Source organism: Rhinatrema bivittatum, chromosome 7 (assembly GCF_901001135.1).
Source record: "Rhinatrema bivittatum chromosome 7, aRhiBiv1.1, whole genome shotgun sequence".
In the NCBI taxonomy this organism is placed as follows: domain Eukaryota; kingdom Metazoa; phylum Chordata; class Amphibia; order Gymnophiona; family Rhinatrematidae; genus Rhinatrema; species Rhinatrema bivittatum.
In genome coordinates, this window is record NC_042621.1 from 104,150,116 (window position 1) to 104,168,577 (window position 18,462).

Consider the following 18,462-nt stretch of genomic DNA (forward strand, 5'->3'; position numbering starts at 1 on the left):
TGCAGCGAGTGTATGACAGCACCAGAGCTTAAGCCACTGGAACATTTTCACACAGAGAGAAGAGAAAGGGTTACTTTGACTGAACACATTCCCTCACAGGGTCTCTTTTAAAGAAGTGCCCAGAGCTAGCAATGACTTACAGCCAAGGTAAACATTTCATCTGCTGCAAGGCAAGAAAATGCATTCCAAACATTTCAGGTTCCCAGGAGACCTGCCACTGCTAGCCAGGAAGCAGGAAATGGAGGACGACCAGGAGGAAAAGCTTTAATCTTACAATGGCCCTCCTGTAACAAGTAACTTTGTAAAAAGAGGGCAAATGGGTAGTTCTCTCTTAAAGAAGGGGAAAGAACAAATCCAGGATGTTTTTTCACGTTTCTGCAATCTGAGCTTAATCCCTCCCACTTTACCCCAGGGTCTGCTTTTCTTAAATAGCCAACTAGAGCACTGATGGACCTTTAAATTAATTGATGAATTAGTCCTCTAAATCAATGTTTCCCAACCAGTGTGCTGTGCCTGGAGTACAGGTGTGCCATGGCTGGAGTCTCATTCAGTTTCCCTCCCGGCCTGCAGACTGTCCTCCTGCCAGCAGGGGGCATCAGAGAACAGCGCTTATCGGCAGCTGCTCCTGCTTCCCCCTCTGCTGGCTCCCGAGACCTGCTGGCCCATGCAGTTCAGATTGCAGAGGGAGGCTGGCAAATGAGGAAGCAGCAGTGCTAGGTAAGCCTGCTCCCAAACTTCTGCTGTTCAGGGACTGAGGGTGGAGTGGGGAAAGGGACAGATGATTATGATTCAAGGGAGTGGTGAAGAAGGTGATAATGATGCCAGCCAGCGAAGCTGAGGAAAGGTGATGGGGGAAAAAAAAGAAGTAGAGAGAAAGGGAAAGTGATGATACCAGGAGGTGGAGGAGCGGGAAGATGATGCTAGGACGTGAGGGAGAGAGCAAGTGTTGCCAGGGTCAAAGGGAAAGGGAACAGAAGGCGATTGTCATGGGGAATGGAGAGAGAGAGAGAGAGAACGATGCCAGGGGATGGAGGGGGAGGGGTATAGGCAGATTGATGAGGGGTTGTTAAAATTACCGTGAGCGGGAGGGTCCCACGAGCAGCTTCACTCACCTAAAACTGGCAGATGCCACCTCTATTTCCTTTGTGGCCTGCAAACACTGCCGTTCCATGATGCTGCCACACCTACCAGTGTCCTGCTACACACGCGCATGCACTTCTCTTCTTCAGTTAAAGGGCCGAAGGCAGGAAAGCCCGTGGTGCCTCAGATGATGTCATCCCCAGCTGCCCTATAAAAGGGCTCTTCTGTCTCTCCAGAGTTGCCTTCGCAAGGTCGCCTGTTTCCTTTGGTCTTAGACTCCTTTCAGCATCTTGGTCTTCAGCCTGGTCCAGTGGCTTAGTCTTCGCCTTGTTCCAGCATTCTGCTGTCTTCAGTCTCAGCGCTCCAGTGTCTTCAGCCTTCAAGCCAGTGTCCTGCTCCCGAGTTTCTAGTCCTGTTCCATAGTCTGAGTTCCCGAGCTCTGGTTTTGAGTTTGGAGTTCCCGAGCCTTCTCTCTGGAGCCTTGGTCCTTGTTCTCAGTCTTCACCTGGTTCCATGTCTTGCTTGGACTCTGTCTCTTCAGCTTCAGTCTAGCTCATGCCTGGATGCGCTCTCCCACCAGCGGCATGGACCATGGCCAGCCTCTGGGTTGTGATGGTCACAATGTGGCACAGGGGTTCGCGCATACTTGCAGTCCGAAAGGGCTTTCCCCCGAGGTTGGAGTCCCTTACAGGGGTGGAGAGGGGTGAAGGAAGAGGGAAGGTGATGATGATGTGAAGGGGTGGGAAAGTGGTGAGAAAAAGTGATGATTATGCCGATGCCAAGGGGTAAGTGTTGTGTTCGTGGACCCTTGGGCTGGTTGGAACAGAAGATGGAGTGCCGTGGAGGACCACAGCGAATGTCCCAACCAGGAGGCGGTTCGGAAACTCTGTGCTGGCTGACGCTCTGGTCTATGGAGAAGTCCTCTGCGACCAAGGACTCTCCCTCCTCTGGATGGATGGATGGACGGTGTAGGACCGAAGAAGAAGAAGAGGATTCTTCACCCTGGAGACCGGCACTCCCCCGGGAGGAGCCCTTAGGAGTCCAGCCGCTGGGACTTTAGAAGATTCACCCTGGAAGCCGAAGTCCCCCCAGGAGGGGCCCGTAGGGACTCGGCCGCTGGGACTTAGGCGACTTCCTGATGTTGTGGGTGGTCCAGATGCAGGCGCCTCCTGCAGGTCGTGGTTCCGGACGGCTGGCGCCTCCAGCAGGTCGTAGGAAATCCAGGAGTCAGAGTCCAAGGGTGATCCACAGCCGGTCCAGAGTCGGAGCCAAAGAGCGATCCACAGCCGGTCCAGAGTCGGAGCCAAAGAGCGATCCGAAGTCAGTCCAGGAGTCAGAGCCAGAAGAATCCGAAACCAGTCCAGGAATCAGAGCCAGAAGAATCCGAAGCCAGTCCAGGAGTCAGAGCCAGAAGAATCCGAAACCAGGGAAGCAGGCAGAAGCGGGACGAAGACAACCAGGAACACAGCAACACAGGACAAGTCCAGGAACCTTGTTGCAAGGCACAGATGAGAGTTCGATGCAGGGTACTTGTACCCTGAGGCGTCTGACGTCATCCTCAGTGCAGCTGAGGATTTTCCCGCGCTGGCCCCTTTAATTGGAACTCCTCCCCGCGTGCACATCAGGGGGCGGGGCCAGCCGCGTCTGGACGTCGGCGTCTCTCCCGAGGAGGGAGAGACGTGCTGGAAGGCCTGCAGGCCCGGAAGGTTGCCGCGACTGCCCTGGAGAAGCCCCGAAACGGCCCGGGCCACCCCCGAGGTAGGTGGAGGACCCGGGGCACGGCCCGGGACCGCAACAGTAAGAGAGCAGGATGGAGATAATGCCAGGGGATGAGGAGAAGAGGGAGAGGAAAGGTGATGTGAGGGGGTAGGGAAGAGGTGGTGATGATACCAGAGGTGAGGAGGGAGAGAAAAGATGATGATTCTAGTGGGAGGGGGAGAGGTGCAGAAGGAAAGGGAAGGTGGTGATGAGGATGATGTCAGAGGTGAACAGAGAAAGTGATGATGCCAGGGGGTACAGGAGAGTGGTGGAAGAAGAGGGATAGAAGGAAAGGGAAGGTGGCGATGTTAATGCCAGGGATAAGGAGATGGAGAGAGAAGGTGATGTTAATGCCAGGGAGTGAGGGAGAGGAAAGATGATGATAATACGAGGAAGGGAGAAGATGAAGATGTCAGGGAACAGGCAAGATTATGATGCTGGGGGAAGAAGGAAGGGAGACTGTGATGATGCCAAGGGGTAGGGGGAGAGGGAAGAGAAGAAAAAGTGATGGGGAAGTGGGTGGTGTGCCACAACAAAAGTGAACCCTGTGCCAAGTGTGCCACAAAACAAAAAAAGTTGGGAACCACTGCTCTAAGTGATAAGGATTTTTACCAATATAGATACAGGTGTTCCAGAGGCAAACTGACATGACGACTCATTCAGTGCAATAATTGTGGATCTCTACTCCAAAGACAGACAAGCTCTAGGTTTCCAGACGGTCTGCATCTTTACTTTACATTTATTAATATCTCCTATTGCCTATGTGATTTACAGTTTTAAACATATACAATAGCATAAAAGATTAAACAATCTGTCTGCAGGTCTCTATTGTCGGCTCAGAGTGCTGCGGCGGTCAAAAAAGCAAGCAGAATGTTAGAAATTATAAGAAAGGGAATGGTGAATAAAACGGAAAGTGTCTTAATGCCTCTATCACTCCATGGTGAGACTGCACCTTGAATACTGTGTACAATTCTGGTCGCTGCATCTCAAAAAAGATATAGCTGCACTGGAGAAAGTACATAGAAAGGCGACCAGAATGATAAAAGGGATGGAACAGCTCCCGTATAAGGAAAGGCTGAAGAGGTTAGGGCTGTTCAGCTTGGAGAAGAGAAGGCTGAGGGGAGATATGATAGATGTCTACAAAATCATGAGAGGACTTTAACAGATAAATGTGAAACACAGATATTTACTCTTTCAGATAATACAAGGACTAGAGGGTATTCCATGAAGTTAGCAAAAAGCAAATTTAAAACAAAGCGGAAAAAAAAATTCTTTTTCACTCAATGCACAATTAAGCTCTGGAATTCTTTGCCAGAGGAAGTGGTCAGACTGTTAATATAGTTGTGTTTAAAAAAAAAAAAAAAGGTTTGAATAGCTTCCTGGAGAAGTCCATAAACTGCAATTAATCAATAGGGAATAGCCACTGCTTACATTAGTAGCTTGAATTCTATTTAATGTTTGGGTACTTGTAGCCTGGATTGGCCACTGTTGGAAACAGGATATTGGGCTTGATGGACCCTTGGTCTGACCCAGTATGGAATATTTTATGTTCTTATGTTTTAAGTGGGAAATGACTGATCTTAGAGAGGAAATGGCTAAAATTAATGACCCCTCTAATACACAACATCCAGAAAATCTTCCTCCACTCCTTCAAAGGAGCTAAATAAACAGAAATAAATGGGTCACAGTGGGCTCTGGCAGGACAAGATCCATGACGTGCAGATTTCCTCCTCATATCCTATCCACACTAATTGCCTTCACAGCATTAGAAATAGATAAGATACACCTTGTGGAGTATTAAGTAGTACAAGTAAAAAAAAAAAACCCACACCCCCATTGCTCATAGAAACCCAAAAGCACTGTTAAAAGATCTCGCATTAGAACAAGGTTTCCTTTGGGGTACTCTTATTAAAAACATTAAACTCTGGTAAGAAAGTAGGTCTTCTCTGCCAGTGATCATTATTTGAGTGCTTATTTGACACCGATTTTTGAAACACAGAATCTGTTTTCAGAAGCAAACTAACTTTTAGACCATTAACTTAGGGACAAACTTGGAAGGTTACAAAAATGTCAAATGCCTACCGGGATCTTCAGCTAGCAGGAATAGCAACCAGATTCTTGGTACTATTACAGAATAAAAGAATTCTGACACTTATCTAACAGGTCCATTGGGGAACCAATGTCCTGGCCATAACCGAAGTCAGTAAAATATGGAGATTTTAGGGAATGGGTTCAAGTATCGGGGGCAAGGCCAGAAACATTTTCAGAGCTATTGCCTGTTCATGAAAAGCTTGGTCGTATCACCAACTTTTAACAATTATAGCCCAAAGCGGTGGTGATCTGGCTGCTTTGTGCTTCCTGGAAGGCATGGGGTAACCTGCACAGAGCAACAATTGCAACCCTGAAGGGGACACAATGGGACTGGGCCTTATGGGTCTTCATCTGCCATCATTTACTATGTCACTAGTTTGTGCGATGCTGTCAAATGCTCAGACTACTGAGAACCCACACGTTCACACTGAGGTACTGCTTAGAGGAAGTGGCAAATGAAGGTCAGCAGTGTTCTTACCCTGGCAAATGTCAACAAATAATAAAACGAATCAGTCCAACAATGTCTGTGAGCTGGCCAATGGCCCGGGACAATAGGGGCTGCTGCGGGGCAGGACAGGTGTGTGCATCTGTGCGTGTGGAAGAAGGGGTGTCTCAGTGTTGGAACAGCAGGGTGAGCTCTAACCTCAGATGCCCCCCCTAACTCTTTAGTAATGAGATGATGCAAACTGTAATAGATCTGGGGGGAAGCAGCACTCACCTTGCTAGAATGGAACTCCAACCGGCGAATAAAACGCTCAATAGATTTCACTTGCTGGGGGGGGGAAATAAAAAAAAAAAAAATTACCTAGAAGTTTAGGAGAAGGATAAACTTGCTGCCTGCTATTCACGCTCATTAACATGGATATATTCGATAGGCAGGATGAGGGGAGGGGGCAATAACAGCATGTGCATCATGTCATTTGCGACCCCTTAAGTACATCAATGTCTAGAGTAGGGATGCTCAAACCGATCCTACGGGGCCCCCCAGCCATTTGGGTTTTCAGGATCTCTCTAATGAATATGTATGAGAAGTATCTGCAAGCACAGGAGGTAGCACATGCAAATAAATCTCATGCATATTCATTAGGGATATCCTGGAAAACCTGAGTGGCTGCAGGGGGGGGGGGCATAGGACCGATTTGAGCACCCCATTTTAAATGTTCCTCATTTTTCTAAGCTGACCAGGTGCTGTATTCTCCCCTCTTGCCAACACCTCCCTTCCCTCTGTGAAGAGGCATCGGCAGCCACTAGTACAAGCATTGGCAAGACCTTGGCTGCATCACGGAATCGTGTTTAACCTTCTGCAAATATCTGCATGCGGAACTGTGAGGCGGCCGGCCCTGCAAGCTCCCGCTGGCACCTTCTTTGGGGTCGCCTCCGTTCGCAGCAGGTGCCGGCCCTGCTCCAGCTCTCCCAGGAGCGGCAGCAGCCTCTGCCCCGCTGCAGGAGCTCCCCGAACGTGACACGGGCTACTACCGGGGCTATTTTACATGGCATAGAGAGAAGAAATAATCTTACCTTATCCAAGTCATAAAGGAAGCCCTAAAGGAGAGAAAAACACAACACCAAAAAGCAGAATGAAGTTAAAAGGCTGCTAGGCAAGTGCCAAAGTAGTCTAAAGAATGAAAAAGGCTTCTCGGCCGAGGGAAAGAGCGCACACCCCTTTGAGCACAGGTAAGGCATTCAGCGTGAAAGTGCCAGGCTGGCAGTGTGTTTATTAGAGGGGCACAGAGCTGGCATTTCATATTGCTCTCCAAGACAAATACATCCCAACACAAAGGACCTGGCCTTCCCTCCATTCCATAATGGGATGAAGCACATTCGGGCCCATACAGTAAAAGTCGCGGGACAGCGGGCGAGCGCCTGCTCTCCCGGTGCGCGCACAGGCCACTCTCCTGTGAGCGCGATTTCGTATTCAAATGAGGGCCTGCGGTAAAAAGAGGCACTAGAGACAGGAGCGGCAGCTGTCAGTGGGTTTGACAGCTGATGCTCAGTTTTGCCAGCGTCGGTTCTCGAGCCCACTGACAGCCACGGGTTCGGAAGCCGGACGCCAGCAAAATTGAGCATCCGGTTTTCAACCCGCGAGCTTGGCTGCACATTTTACTTTCTGTATCACGCAGGAATAACTAATAGGGCCATCAACATGCATGTTGCGGGCGCTATTAGTTTCGGGGGGGTTGGCCGCGCGTTTGACGCTCTATTACCACTTACTGTATAAGGGGTAAAGCTAGCGCGTCGAAAATGCGTGTCCAAACGCGGGTTAACAGTGCGCTCCGGAGCGCATTATACTGTATCGGCCTGATTGTGAGTAAAGGCAGAACAGATGAAAATGCATTTTAAATAAAAGTGAGAAAGACCGCTCCCCCTCTTGGGGACCTTCAGAAGGGATACAGATATTATCTCTGTCCCTCCCTGCTGAAGTCCTTCGGACACATTACAGTGGCATTGCCTCTGTCTTGATCTTGCTGTGCTGTTTAGGGCCCCTCAGACAAGACTCTCCTTCCTTACAATAAACCTCGGAAAAAAATAAGATTACCATGCTCCCTTTCTGGACACCTCAGAGCAAAGAAAGTGAGATTCTCTCTCCCCCTCCCAGGATCCCTCGGATGGTTACACGTGTCCCCTCCCCCCCACCCGGTGCCTTCAGAGAGGATAGCGGCTCTACTCTTGGTTCCCCCCCCTTCTCGCATGGTGCCCTTTAAACAAAACAGCGAGTTTCCATCTCTCTCCACTCCCCCACCACCTCACACATGTGAATGAGAGAGACTCACCAGCCTGGAATTCCTCTTGGACTCTCTGATCTGTGTGCTGAGCTTGTCCAGTTCTACCTGATGCACCTCTAGATAAGCACTGAGGGAGACAGGAAACAAAAAAAAGATAAATAAAAGGCACACAACAAAGCAGCAGCACAAGACATTGCCACCAAGTCCAACAAAGAAGCACTTGGAAAAGCGCAGTTATTTACATAGCACTATTCAGTCAAGAGTACGATTTATAAAGCACTAATACCACACTCACAACACCGGCATTAAAAAAAAAAGTACACATTGCTTAAAGAACAGCAATATATTAGTATAAGCTTTTCTTACTCTTAGCCTTACTCAGACCCTCCCACTACTTACCCCAGGCCTTTCTTCAGCGCTTCGTACACCTCATCCACCCGGTCAGGCTGCGGCACCTTGGGAGGGGGTGACTTGTGAGACATGGAGAACATTCTAGTGATCCTGGAGCCTGATTTCCTGGAGACGGTGGGTGTGCTGAAGGCAGGGAAATTCCTGCTGGATAACAGACAGGGAAGAGGAAGACAAAGTCAGTGCTCTTTCTTTCTGACCTGGCAGCTTCCTCCTGCTCCTGCGGGCTTACAGCCCTCTTCAGTCGCTGCTGGCTGGTTTCTTCCCATTTTTAAACTCCCTCTTCCCCTCCTAGCTAACTCAGCCACTGTAGTGCGAGCTAAGAGGTGTATGGACTGCGATTCTCAAGCCCGGTGAAAGTGCACCCATAAGCCAACCAAGACGTCATCGCTGTTGTACAATAGCTGGGATGGCCCTTTAAGCTATGAATGCTGCCACCTCTGTAGGTCCTTACTTATGAGGGAATGTGGCAAAGGGTGGAAGATTCGTCAAAAATAAAACAGAAGTTATACCCAGAATTAGAAGAAGCCTACTGTCCAGGACAGGTGTCTCCGGAAAAAAAAAAAAAAAAGCTCACGCAAGTATCACAGACTTTGGGCCTCTCTCCAGCTCCCCACATCTCTGAAAATATAGTGTGGATAAGACACAAAAATATGACACTCAGACACAGACCGTGATCACATAAGCTTTCTTTTCCTTCAGAAAGTAGGCTTAAAAAAAATTCCCAATACATAGTGTTTTGAAAAATAAGCGAGAATCTTTTGCAGCATTCGTTACCTGTGCCAACCCAATCTCTTCTCATTCCACTGCTTTGGAATCGCACTGCAAATTACGTCTGCACTGCAATCAGAGCTGGGGGGGGGGGGGGAGGGGTGACTGCAAGGCCCACTGACTGCTGATGCAGTGTCACCTCAATTATAACCGGAGAAAATGCCTCACTCCACATCCCGAGACAGACACACCGTGTAAGATATGAGCGTCAGTGCATGTCTACTCTCTACACCGGGGATACCCTGGCTGAAGAACATCAAACTAGACCCCCTGACAATCAGAGCAAATGCGGAGATCTAGGGGAGTGGCAGGCAGCGTGTGTAGCTTTCTCAGCACCGGCAAAAATACCAGTAACGGTTAGAAATAGTCTACACCAGCGGGCTAACACAAACTGCACAAACAGCAAGACAACTTCTTTAGCTACTGACCAGGTGTACTGCCCAAACTGGGCCAGGATATACAGGCCAAGATCAGGACATATGCAACAATGCCCAATGAATCCATAATATCTGTTGACACCTAACTTCAGAGCATTGCGGACATCTCATTTAAACACCAAAGAGAAAGAAAAAACAGTTTCCCCTATAAAAATGTTACAACACATTAAGGACTACTCCTTTTCTGAGGGGATATGATAAGGATTTATAAAATCATGAGTAATGTATAACAAGTTAATAAGCAACAGTTATTTACCTTTTCAACTGTACTAGGACTAGGGTAGATAGACTTCATGACATGGGACAAGCACAGGGGATCTCTGAGGGAGTGGAAGGGATTGTAAAACTGAGCAGTTGGTGTGGATGGGCAAACTAGATAAGCTATAATGGTCTTTTCTGCAATCACATTTCGGGTTCTATGAAATTAACCAGACCCTTGGTCTGACTCAGCATGGCACTTTATGTTCTTAGAGATGTCTTGAAAACGTGATTGGTTGGTAGACTTCAAGAACAGCATCTGCCCACCTCTGCTGTAAGCCTTCTCTGGGGCAAAAACCTACCTATTGTACATAAATAGCAACTCACTTTGAGCATAGGTTTGGAAAGGCAAGGTAACCATGTAAAATACAAATCCTAATACATACACACCCACACAATTAAGAGTGGTTCTTATACTACTGATAACAGATTTGGAGGAAACCCAGTGTGGCTTCCTCAACAGTACACAGACTACCAGTCAGTCACACTGCATCAACTAAGAACAGTAGACAGAATTTTGTAGTGGGTGTAAGTATGACATTTAAATCTGGTATCCGTTGTGTGGTATATAAGAAACACATAAATAAAGCCTCTACACTGCTCTGGATTCCAACTGGTCGCATTTTTCATACAAATCAAAAAACAAAACAAAACAAAAAGCCACCACTTGTGTTCATTTCTCAGGCACTGATCCTGCTTTTCATTCTTTAATACATCAACCTAAATGTTACTGATACCTGACATTTTATGTTACTCAAATTCCTCCCTTGTTGCTATGACTTTTTCCACTGTTGGAAGTTTGCCAGCTGTTTCATCATTGTTTTAGGAGATGAAGTCTTGCCAATTAAAAGTTGCTGGGTTTGAACAATTCAAGGGGTCATAGTTTTGGACTCTCTCGCTTGCAACACATCTCTGGACGAACCTCCCTCCTATACAGGATGCTCCTATGCTGGATCGTATTCTGGTCCAGTCATAAAAACCATTCTCCAAATTCACTCTCTCAAATGCTTACACAGCAGAATAGGACAAAAGATGAAGACCACGTGACTCTGATAGTTTGCTCAGTTTCCTTTCTTGCTGTTCAAAGCAGCCTAGAGCAGTGTGGTGTGCGCGACCACTGCCAGGCAGAGCCGACTCGTACAGGGGCTGATGGGAGCAGCAGTACTATGAGTGGGCCCAATGAAACCAAAAAGAGCAGGAGCGTCATGGGAAAAACGTGATCCCAGGAGAGCTGGAGAAAGGAGCAAAGCATGCGAGCCAGTTCTTCTCACATTGCACAGTCTGTCTGTCTGCAATTCAAGGGCTCATAATTTTGGACTCTCTTGCTTGCAACGCACACTCTCTTGCTTGTAACGCAGAAAGAGCTGGCTCTCGCTGCCGTCTACCATTTGAAGAGTAAGGTGAGGCAGGCAAGCAAGGCGGGGAGGGGGGTGGAGTAGAGGTAAGAGCATGACAGAGACAACTAGCATGTTTCCCCTTACTATTCAGAACACAAAAAATTAAAACTTAAAATTGATGTCACCTCAGTAACAGCAACTCACTCAACTCCTCTACCAGGCACTTTGCAGCATAAGAGAAAACCCTGCAAAAAGACATAAAACAACCTCTACCCCTTTACAGCAAATCCACCTTCCCATTACTGCATTAATTCCCATGACTCCAAAAGCAACAACCCTACCTTGAAAATGCAGCACTGCAAAAACAGTAACAGGCTCTAACACACTCAAACATCTCCTGTTGAGGAAACGTAAAGTTGGTCTGCTATGCATACAGTTGTGCTCATAAATGTACATACACCTAGCAGGATTTGTAAGGTGTGTGGCACTTTAAGAAAACATGAGTGATCAGACAAAACATGTTATTTTTAATGTGTTTCAAATTAAATTATGATGCATCACGGAATAGTGCAATCATTAAACAAACCACAGCAAAGGAAATAATAAAATGGTCTTGTTCAAAAGATTACCTACCCTTGAATGTTTGGGCTGATAATGTACACTCAAGTTGACCCACACAGACTGAGATGGCAAGGAAGGGTAGGTATCCAAACCTCTGCTTTGTTTGATTGTAATTAGTGTCTGTGTATAGTCAATGAATTTCTTAGCTCTTGGGAAACCCTTGTGCATTTCATCCAGGGCTGCACTGACTTTGGTGATTACTGAAGCATGGAAAAAGCAAACGAACTGTCAAAGGATCCAAGAGCAAAAAATAGTTCAACTATAAATCAGGAAAAGGATGTAAAAAGATATCCAAAGATTTGAAAATACCAGTCAGAACTGTTCAAACTCTGATCAAGAAGCAGAAAATTATTGGTTTAGTTAATACAAGGAAAGATTTCAGACAACTGGCCAGGAAAATGTGTTAGGATGCAAAGAAAAACCCACAAGCAGCCTCTACTGAAATACAGCCTTCTCCGAAACAAAGTGGTGTGGGTATTTCAGCATGCACAATAAGGAGATACTTGAACAAATATGGACTGCATGGTAGAGTTGCCAGAAAAAAAAAAAGCCGTTGCTGCAGCAAATGCTATACAATATGCCAAACAGCACCTAGAAAAGCCTCAAAACTTCTGGAACAAAATAATTTGGCATGATGACACCAAAACTGAACTTTATGGGCACAACCATGAACACTATCAGGCCGATACAGTAAAATCGCGGAAGAGCGGGTGAGCGCACAGGCCACTTTCCTGTGAGCGCAATACAGTATTTTAATTTATTTAAATTAGGCCCGGCAGTAAAAAGAGGCGCTAGGGACACTAGCGTGTCCCTAGCGCCTCCTTTTTGACGGAAGCGGCGGCTGTCAACGGGTTTGACAGCCGACGCTCAATTTTGCCGGCGTTGGTTCTCGAGCCTGCTGACAGCCACGGGTTCGGAAACCGGATGCCGGCAAAACTGAGCGCCCGGTTTTCAACCCACAAGCTGATTTTAAAATTTTTTATTTTTTTACTTTTTTAAACTTTCGGGACCTCCGACTTAATATCGCCATGATATTAAGTTGGAGGGTGCACAGAAAAGCAGTTTTTACTGCTTTTCTGCGCACTTTCCCGGTGCCCGGAGAAATTAGCGCCTACCTTTGGGTAGGCGCTAATTTCTGAAAGCAAAATGTGCGGCTTGGCTGCACATTTTGCTTTCTAATCACGCGGGAATACCTAATAGGGCCATCAACATGCATTTGCATGTTGCGGGCGCTATTAGGTTCGGGGAGGTTGGACGCGCGTTTTGGACGCGCTATTACCCCTTACTGAATAAGGGGTAAAGCTAACGCGTCCAAAAGCCGGCTAACAGTGCGCACTGTACTGTATTGGCCCGTATGTTTGGAGAGAAGTCAATAAGGCCTATGAAGAGAAGCAAACCATCCCTACTGTGAAGCAAGGAGGTGGATCTTCACTGTTGGGGGGGGGGGGGGGGGGGAGAGCTACAGCGGCACAAGGAATTTAGTCAAAATTAATAGTAGGATGCATGCAGCATCTTGTCAGAAAATATTGGAGAAGAATTTACATTCAGTCAGGAAGCTGCACATGGGGCGCTCTTGTACTTTCCAACATGACAATGATCTGAAACATACGGTCAAGTTGACCCTTCAGTGGCTGCAGCAGAAGAAAGTGAAGGTTCTGGAGTGGCCATCACAGTCTCCTGACCTCAGCATCATTGAGCCACTTTGGGGAGAACTCAGACATGCAGTTCATGCTCGACAACCAAAGAAATTACAGGATCTGGAGGGTTTTTGAGAAGAGGAATGGGTAGATTTACCACATGAGAAAATAAAGGGTCTCATTCACAACTATCACAAAAGACTGCAAGCCGTCATTGATGTAAAAGGAGAAAATACAAGATATTAAGAACTAAGGGCATGCAAACTTTAGAACAGGACTGTATTAATACTTCCTTTATTGCTATGGTTTTTTTTTTAATGATTGAGCTGTTCTGTGATGCATAAAATAGTTTAACTTGAAACACAAAAAAAACATGTGTTTTGTCTGATCACTTATGTTCTTAAAATGCCACACATCATAAATTCTGCCAGGAGTATGTACACTTATGAGCACAACTGTACCTACACATAAGTACATGCTAGCAAAATACAGAAACAGACAGCCCCTCCCAAATAGTGACCACTAATTAGAAAGAAAAATTGGTAGACAAAAACTGAAGACAACAATCCAAAGACTCTGCATTTATTTAAAAAATGTATATTCTGCTCATATCCAATGCACTGCAGATTAAAAAAAAAAAAAATCAAGTCCCCATAAGTAAAATAAAAACCTAAAAAAAAAAGATACAATAAAATATTTTCCTAAAAAAAAAAAACCAAAAAAAACTCCCATTGCAAATAGATACCATTAACTAATCAAAAGAAAATTACGTTTCCAACTGCAGTACAGCACCAGAACCACCAACAAGTCAGCTGTTCAGGCTTCTAGTGAGTTTGAGTTGAGCAGCACCCAGACTCCTATACTGTTCTTGTGATGTTTCCTGAGAAGAACTGAAGTAAGCGCGCTATGCAGCTCATATAATCAGATACAGAGTGGAAGGAGAGAAAGATAATCATCATGGGGAAGCAGAAGAGCCATTTTCCAGTTTTGTTTTTTTGTTTTTTTTAATTTAAAATTTTATTGTGTTAACCATTTAATATAGAGCCAACATTACAAAACTGATGTTTTTACATATAATTATGTCCCAACCAACCCTACTCCTCCCCTCCACAAAAGTTACACTTCCTCCCATCTGAGCATCACAACAATTCAGCAGCCTGGAAATATACAACACATAAATAAATAAATGCCTGAATGTAAGACAGTAAGTTCCAGTTGTATTAATAGTGTGTGTGAATGTGCAAGGCTTGCCTCATCAGGAAAGCATCTGGATCATTTTATGAGAAAATACAAAAGCCAGCTCAGAAACAGTCATCAATTCCTTCTTAAAAAAGGACAATACAAGTTGAGGCAGGTGGTCTGCTTAAAAAGAAAAAAAAAAAAAAGTTCTAGTAGTGACAAATACACAATCTCGTGTGGCCTGCCTGCTAAAAGGATAACCAAATCATGGACAAAACAGTACTGCAATTCTTTTCTGAAATTTCATCAGCTATGCCAACACAAACCAAGATGCAACGCCCCAGTGTGTCACTTGCAACAAAATTAGGAGCTTAAAACATTTTCCAAATTGAAAAAAGTCATCTGCAAGCAAAAACATAGGAAATGTGTTCATAAACCTTGATTTTCAAAGAAAGGCAAGGGAATTAAAGTCCTCAGTACAAGTTCTTTATGGGAAACTACTTTCAACAATAAGGATCAGCTAGCATCGTAGCTGCTTGCAACCCGTGTGACAAAAACAGAAAATGAAGACACAAAAACAAAAAAAAAGAAGAAAAAAAAACCTTCCAGCTTCTCTACATCCAGTGCACTCAATTTTCAATAAGATGTCTGCAGAAAAACTGAGAAGACAAACTCCTGTCTGTGAAAACACGGCTCGGCAAATATGTGATACCGCAAAGCATTTGAAAGCCCAGCTTATTACTCTGTTACAGGCAGCCAGGAATTTTACTTATCACTTAATGACAGTATCAATATGTCCACTATTAGTGTATAAGAAGTACACCTGGCAAAATGACCACAATACCCTAGGCACTGCCTGGCTGTACAGCTGGAAAACACAAAATTAGACTGGGCTAATTGTAAAGGAAGTGTAAGCGACTGCAGAAAACAGACAGAAAAAGGACAGGCTGTGAAAGTAACAGGCAGCTGATGATGATGATGATTTTTGGAAGCACTGCTTTATTAACCACAAAGCTTTGATATCCAAGAATCCATCCCCTGATATTATGACAGTACCGACAGAAGCAGTGAACACAATTTCGTTACAGGGAATTCTGCGAAAAGCAGGCATTCGATGTGTTACGTTCACAAATGGGAGTGGAGCAGAACGCACTATCCATACCTTTTCACATTAATGTATAGTAACCGTCCCAGGGTGTACGAACTTAGGCATGAGATTCACATTTTTCTGGTAGAAGAAAATATCCTCAAATTTGTAAAGCTGGAGGGCTAACTGGTTCATTAACTTGACATATCTAGCTGACTAACTGAATTTTGAGCTGCTTGGTGCGTTAATTGGGTTTGGCCCGAGATAAGGTTGGGCAGCGCTTCCATGGTGTGACCCAAATTGGAAGGCGATCAGGAACACACAGACTCGCCCATCACATTTAAAAAAAGAAATAAATTAAGGAAACGCCACTTTTTCCTTTACTGTATTTACATGGTGTTAACATTTTTCATGAGCAACATCAGTGTCTAATTTTAGTTATTGCTTTAAGTGCAGTGGTTACAACTAACAACTGATAATATGAAAAATCGAGCTGACCGCCTATACTCGTGATCTGGGAGTAATTGATAGACAATTGAATATGAAGAAACACATTAATACTAAAATAAGATATGGTTATAATAAGCTTCATATTCTCTAACATTTAAAACCTTTACTTCAGTTTGATGACTTTTGCACAGTACTTCAAACAATGATTTTTTCTAACCCTGATTACTGCAATATTTTGCTTCTTGGTTTAACTTTAAATTCTAATTAGGCTTTTACAGCTGCTCCAAAATGCCACTGCTAGGGTACCGATGGGGGAATAGTAAATTCGATCAATGTGAATTTCATTACATTGGTTACGTGTAAAATTTTGGATTCATTTTAAAATCTTATGTCTATCAATAAGGAAAAAACGGAATGGTTAAATACCTCCCTTCATATCTCTATATATTCCACAACGAAATCTAAGATCAGAAAACAAAGATCTATTAAATATTCCAGCAATAAGATGTGTGCACTTGAGCAAGCTTCGGGATGGAGCATTGTTTGTCGCAGGCCCAAAATTATGGAATTCCCTGCCATTTGAATTAAGATTACAAAGAGACACTGCAGCTTTTAAAAAAATATTTAAAGAAGCATATGAGAGCTCCATGGTTTCTTAACGATCAAAACATTCTTGCAGAAGGAAATTTACAAGATTGCAATTGGTTGAGGTTTGTTATATTTATACTTATATTTTGCTTGTTTTATTTCTTTTTATATTTTACTATTATGTAATTGTATTTTCCTTTGAGTTTTTATTTTACTTGTTTTAATAATTTTAATCAATTGATTTATTGTTTATTTCTGTAAACTGTTGTGATTGACTTAACAGAACAATATATAAGCCTACAATAAATAAATTGCCTTTATCTTTATTTTATGAAAACTCCAGGCAGAAGATAGTGTTTGGGTCATAGGAATTAAATGATTTGTCTTCCAATGGGGTCTCAAAGGGGCTGAAAATTATTGCTCTACAACACCCCCAGCCAGCCTGGGGGAGCAGAGGCCTGGCCCAGGAATCGAACCCAGGTCCCTCTGCATGGCAGTGTGCAGCAGTACCACTGACCTACCATCCCCATGTTTTAAAGTCTGATGTGGCTTTTGTCTCCACCAGTTCTACTGAAAAGGCTCTTCCATGTATTCACTATCTTTCCCACAAAGAAATATCTTTCTAGTATGCCCATGTCTATCCCCATTAACCTCTTGCTTTAGAATTTCCTTTCCACTGAAAAAGGCTTGCCTCATGCATTATTTATATCTTTGAATACCTGAATGTCTATCACATCCACGAATTTGACATTTCCTTAAAAAATACTCGTCACCAGGGAAGAAAAGCACGCGCCATATACTACCACACACACACACACACACCATTCCCCCTCATTCAATTTATTTATTTATTTATTTTAAGGTTTTCTTATACCGATTTTCCTGCATAAAATGCATATCAAACCGGTTTACAATGAAACAGAATGAGCAGGAAGTAAAATTCCTTAGTCTAATACATTTAAGCATCAATAATGAAATTCCACCCTCTGTCTCATTCTTCACTGCCCTTCCCCCATCCTCTCCCTCGCTCTCCTCCCTGCAGTCTTGTAATGCCTCATAGGCCCATAATAGGGCTAGAACTACTATTCCAAGCACCAAGCAGGACTAATATGCAGCCCCCTCCAATTCTGTTCACAAGCTAGGGGAAAAAAAAAGTCACTCACCTTGGGGAAGCTGGTGCTGATGAAAGCATTTTTAAAGCCTTGATCATATTAACCCTCTCCCTTGTCTGCATAGCAACCTCCTACCATTTCAGTATCTCTCCCCTGGACTACTTTACTCTATATCCTTATGTAGATGCAGCCTTCAGAATTGTTTCACAAATGCTTTGTAAAAAAAAAAAAAAAAAAAAAGGCATCAAATCACCTTTTTTCCTGCACATCATACCTATCCCTAGGAACCCTAGGATTTCTCTGCCTCTCACCACTACCTCGGTTCCATTGTTATACAATCTTGAGATCACCGCATGTGATCACCCCCCAAGATTCATCTCCTGTTTGTGCACACAAGTCTCGCTACTCTCAAAGCGTGACTCACGTGCATGAGTGCATTTTTTTCCTATGAAAATCTTAGTAACTATCAGCCATTCCTATCCGTATTCTCTGAGACCTTCCTGCTCTTTTGGGTGCTCTGCCTGATGACTTTGGCCAGGTGTACGACAAAACTATGCTCACCGGCTGAGAAGATGCCCCAGAAAGACCCAAAAGTGGATGCCCCATAGAGGCACCTGAACGAGACCAGCCTAATGGGCAGTGAGTAAAGTCTTGGACTCTCTAGCTTCTATGTCTGGACTGTTAAAGGGCTAAGGTTTCGCCAAGTTTCACGACAGTGTGTCAAATTACTCAGACTTTTGGATGGTTTTTAAACCCATTTATTAACAACAACAACAACCCATTACTTGTTTATGCCTGCTGTTAATCAGTAAGAGACATTTACTGTGGACATTGTTGGACCTAGTCTTCCAACAGAGGGTGATACTTGGTAGGTGGAGAGCCCTATTTGGATTTATTTATTGTACACCTCCTTGATCTATCCCAT

The 18,462-nt window shown here is 44.5% G+C and overlaps 1 protein-coding gene across 8 annotated transcripts in view; it reads right to left on the minus strand.

Annotated features, from left to right (window-relative positions):
- RIPOR1 (RHO family interacting cell polarization regulator 1) overlaps positions 1-18,462 on the minus strand; it is a 345,200-nt gene that overhangs the window by 108,783 nt on the left and 217,955 nt on the right. For 6 of the 8 annotated variants that reach the window (XM_029608847.1, XM_029608846.1, XM_029608848.1 and 3 more), the window contains exons 3-6: positions 8,052-8,207; positions 7,701-7,779; positions 6,448-6,471; positions 5,648-5,701 (exon numbers count right to left, since the gene is read on the minus strand). In XM_029608847.1, coding sequence (XP_029464707.1) covers positions 5,648-5,701; positions 6,448-6,471; positions 7,701-7,779; positions 8,052-8,207 — 313 coding nt within the window. The remainder of the gene's footprint in view (positions 1-5,647; positions 5,702-6,447; positions 6,472-7,700; positions 7,780-8,051; positions 8,208-18,462) is intronic. The other 2 variants (XM_029608844.1, XM_029608850.1) reach the window with 1 other exon arrangement.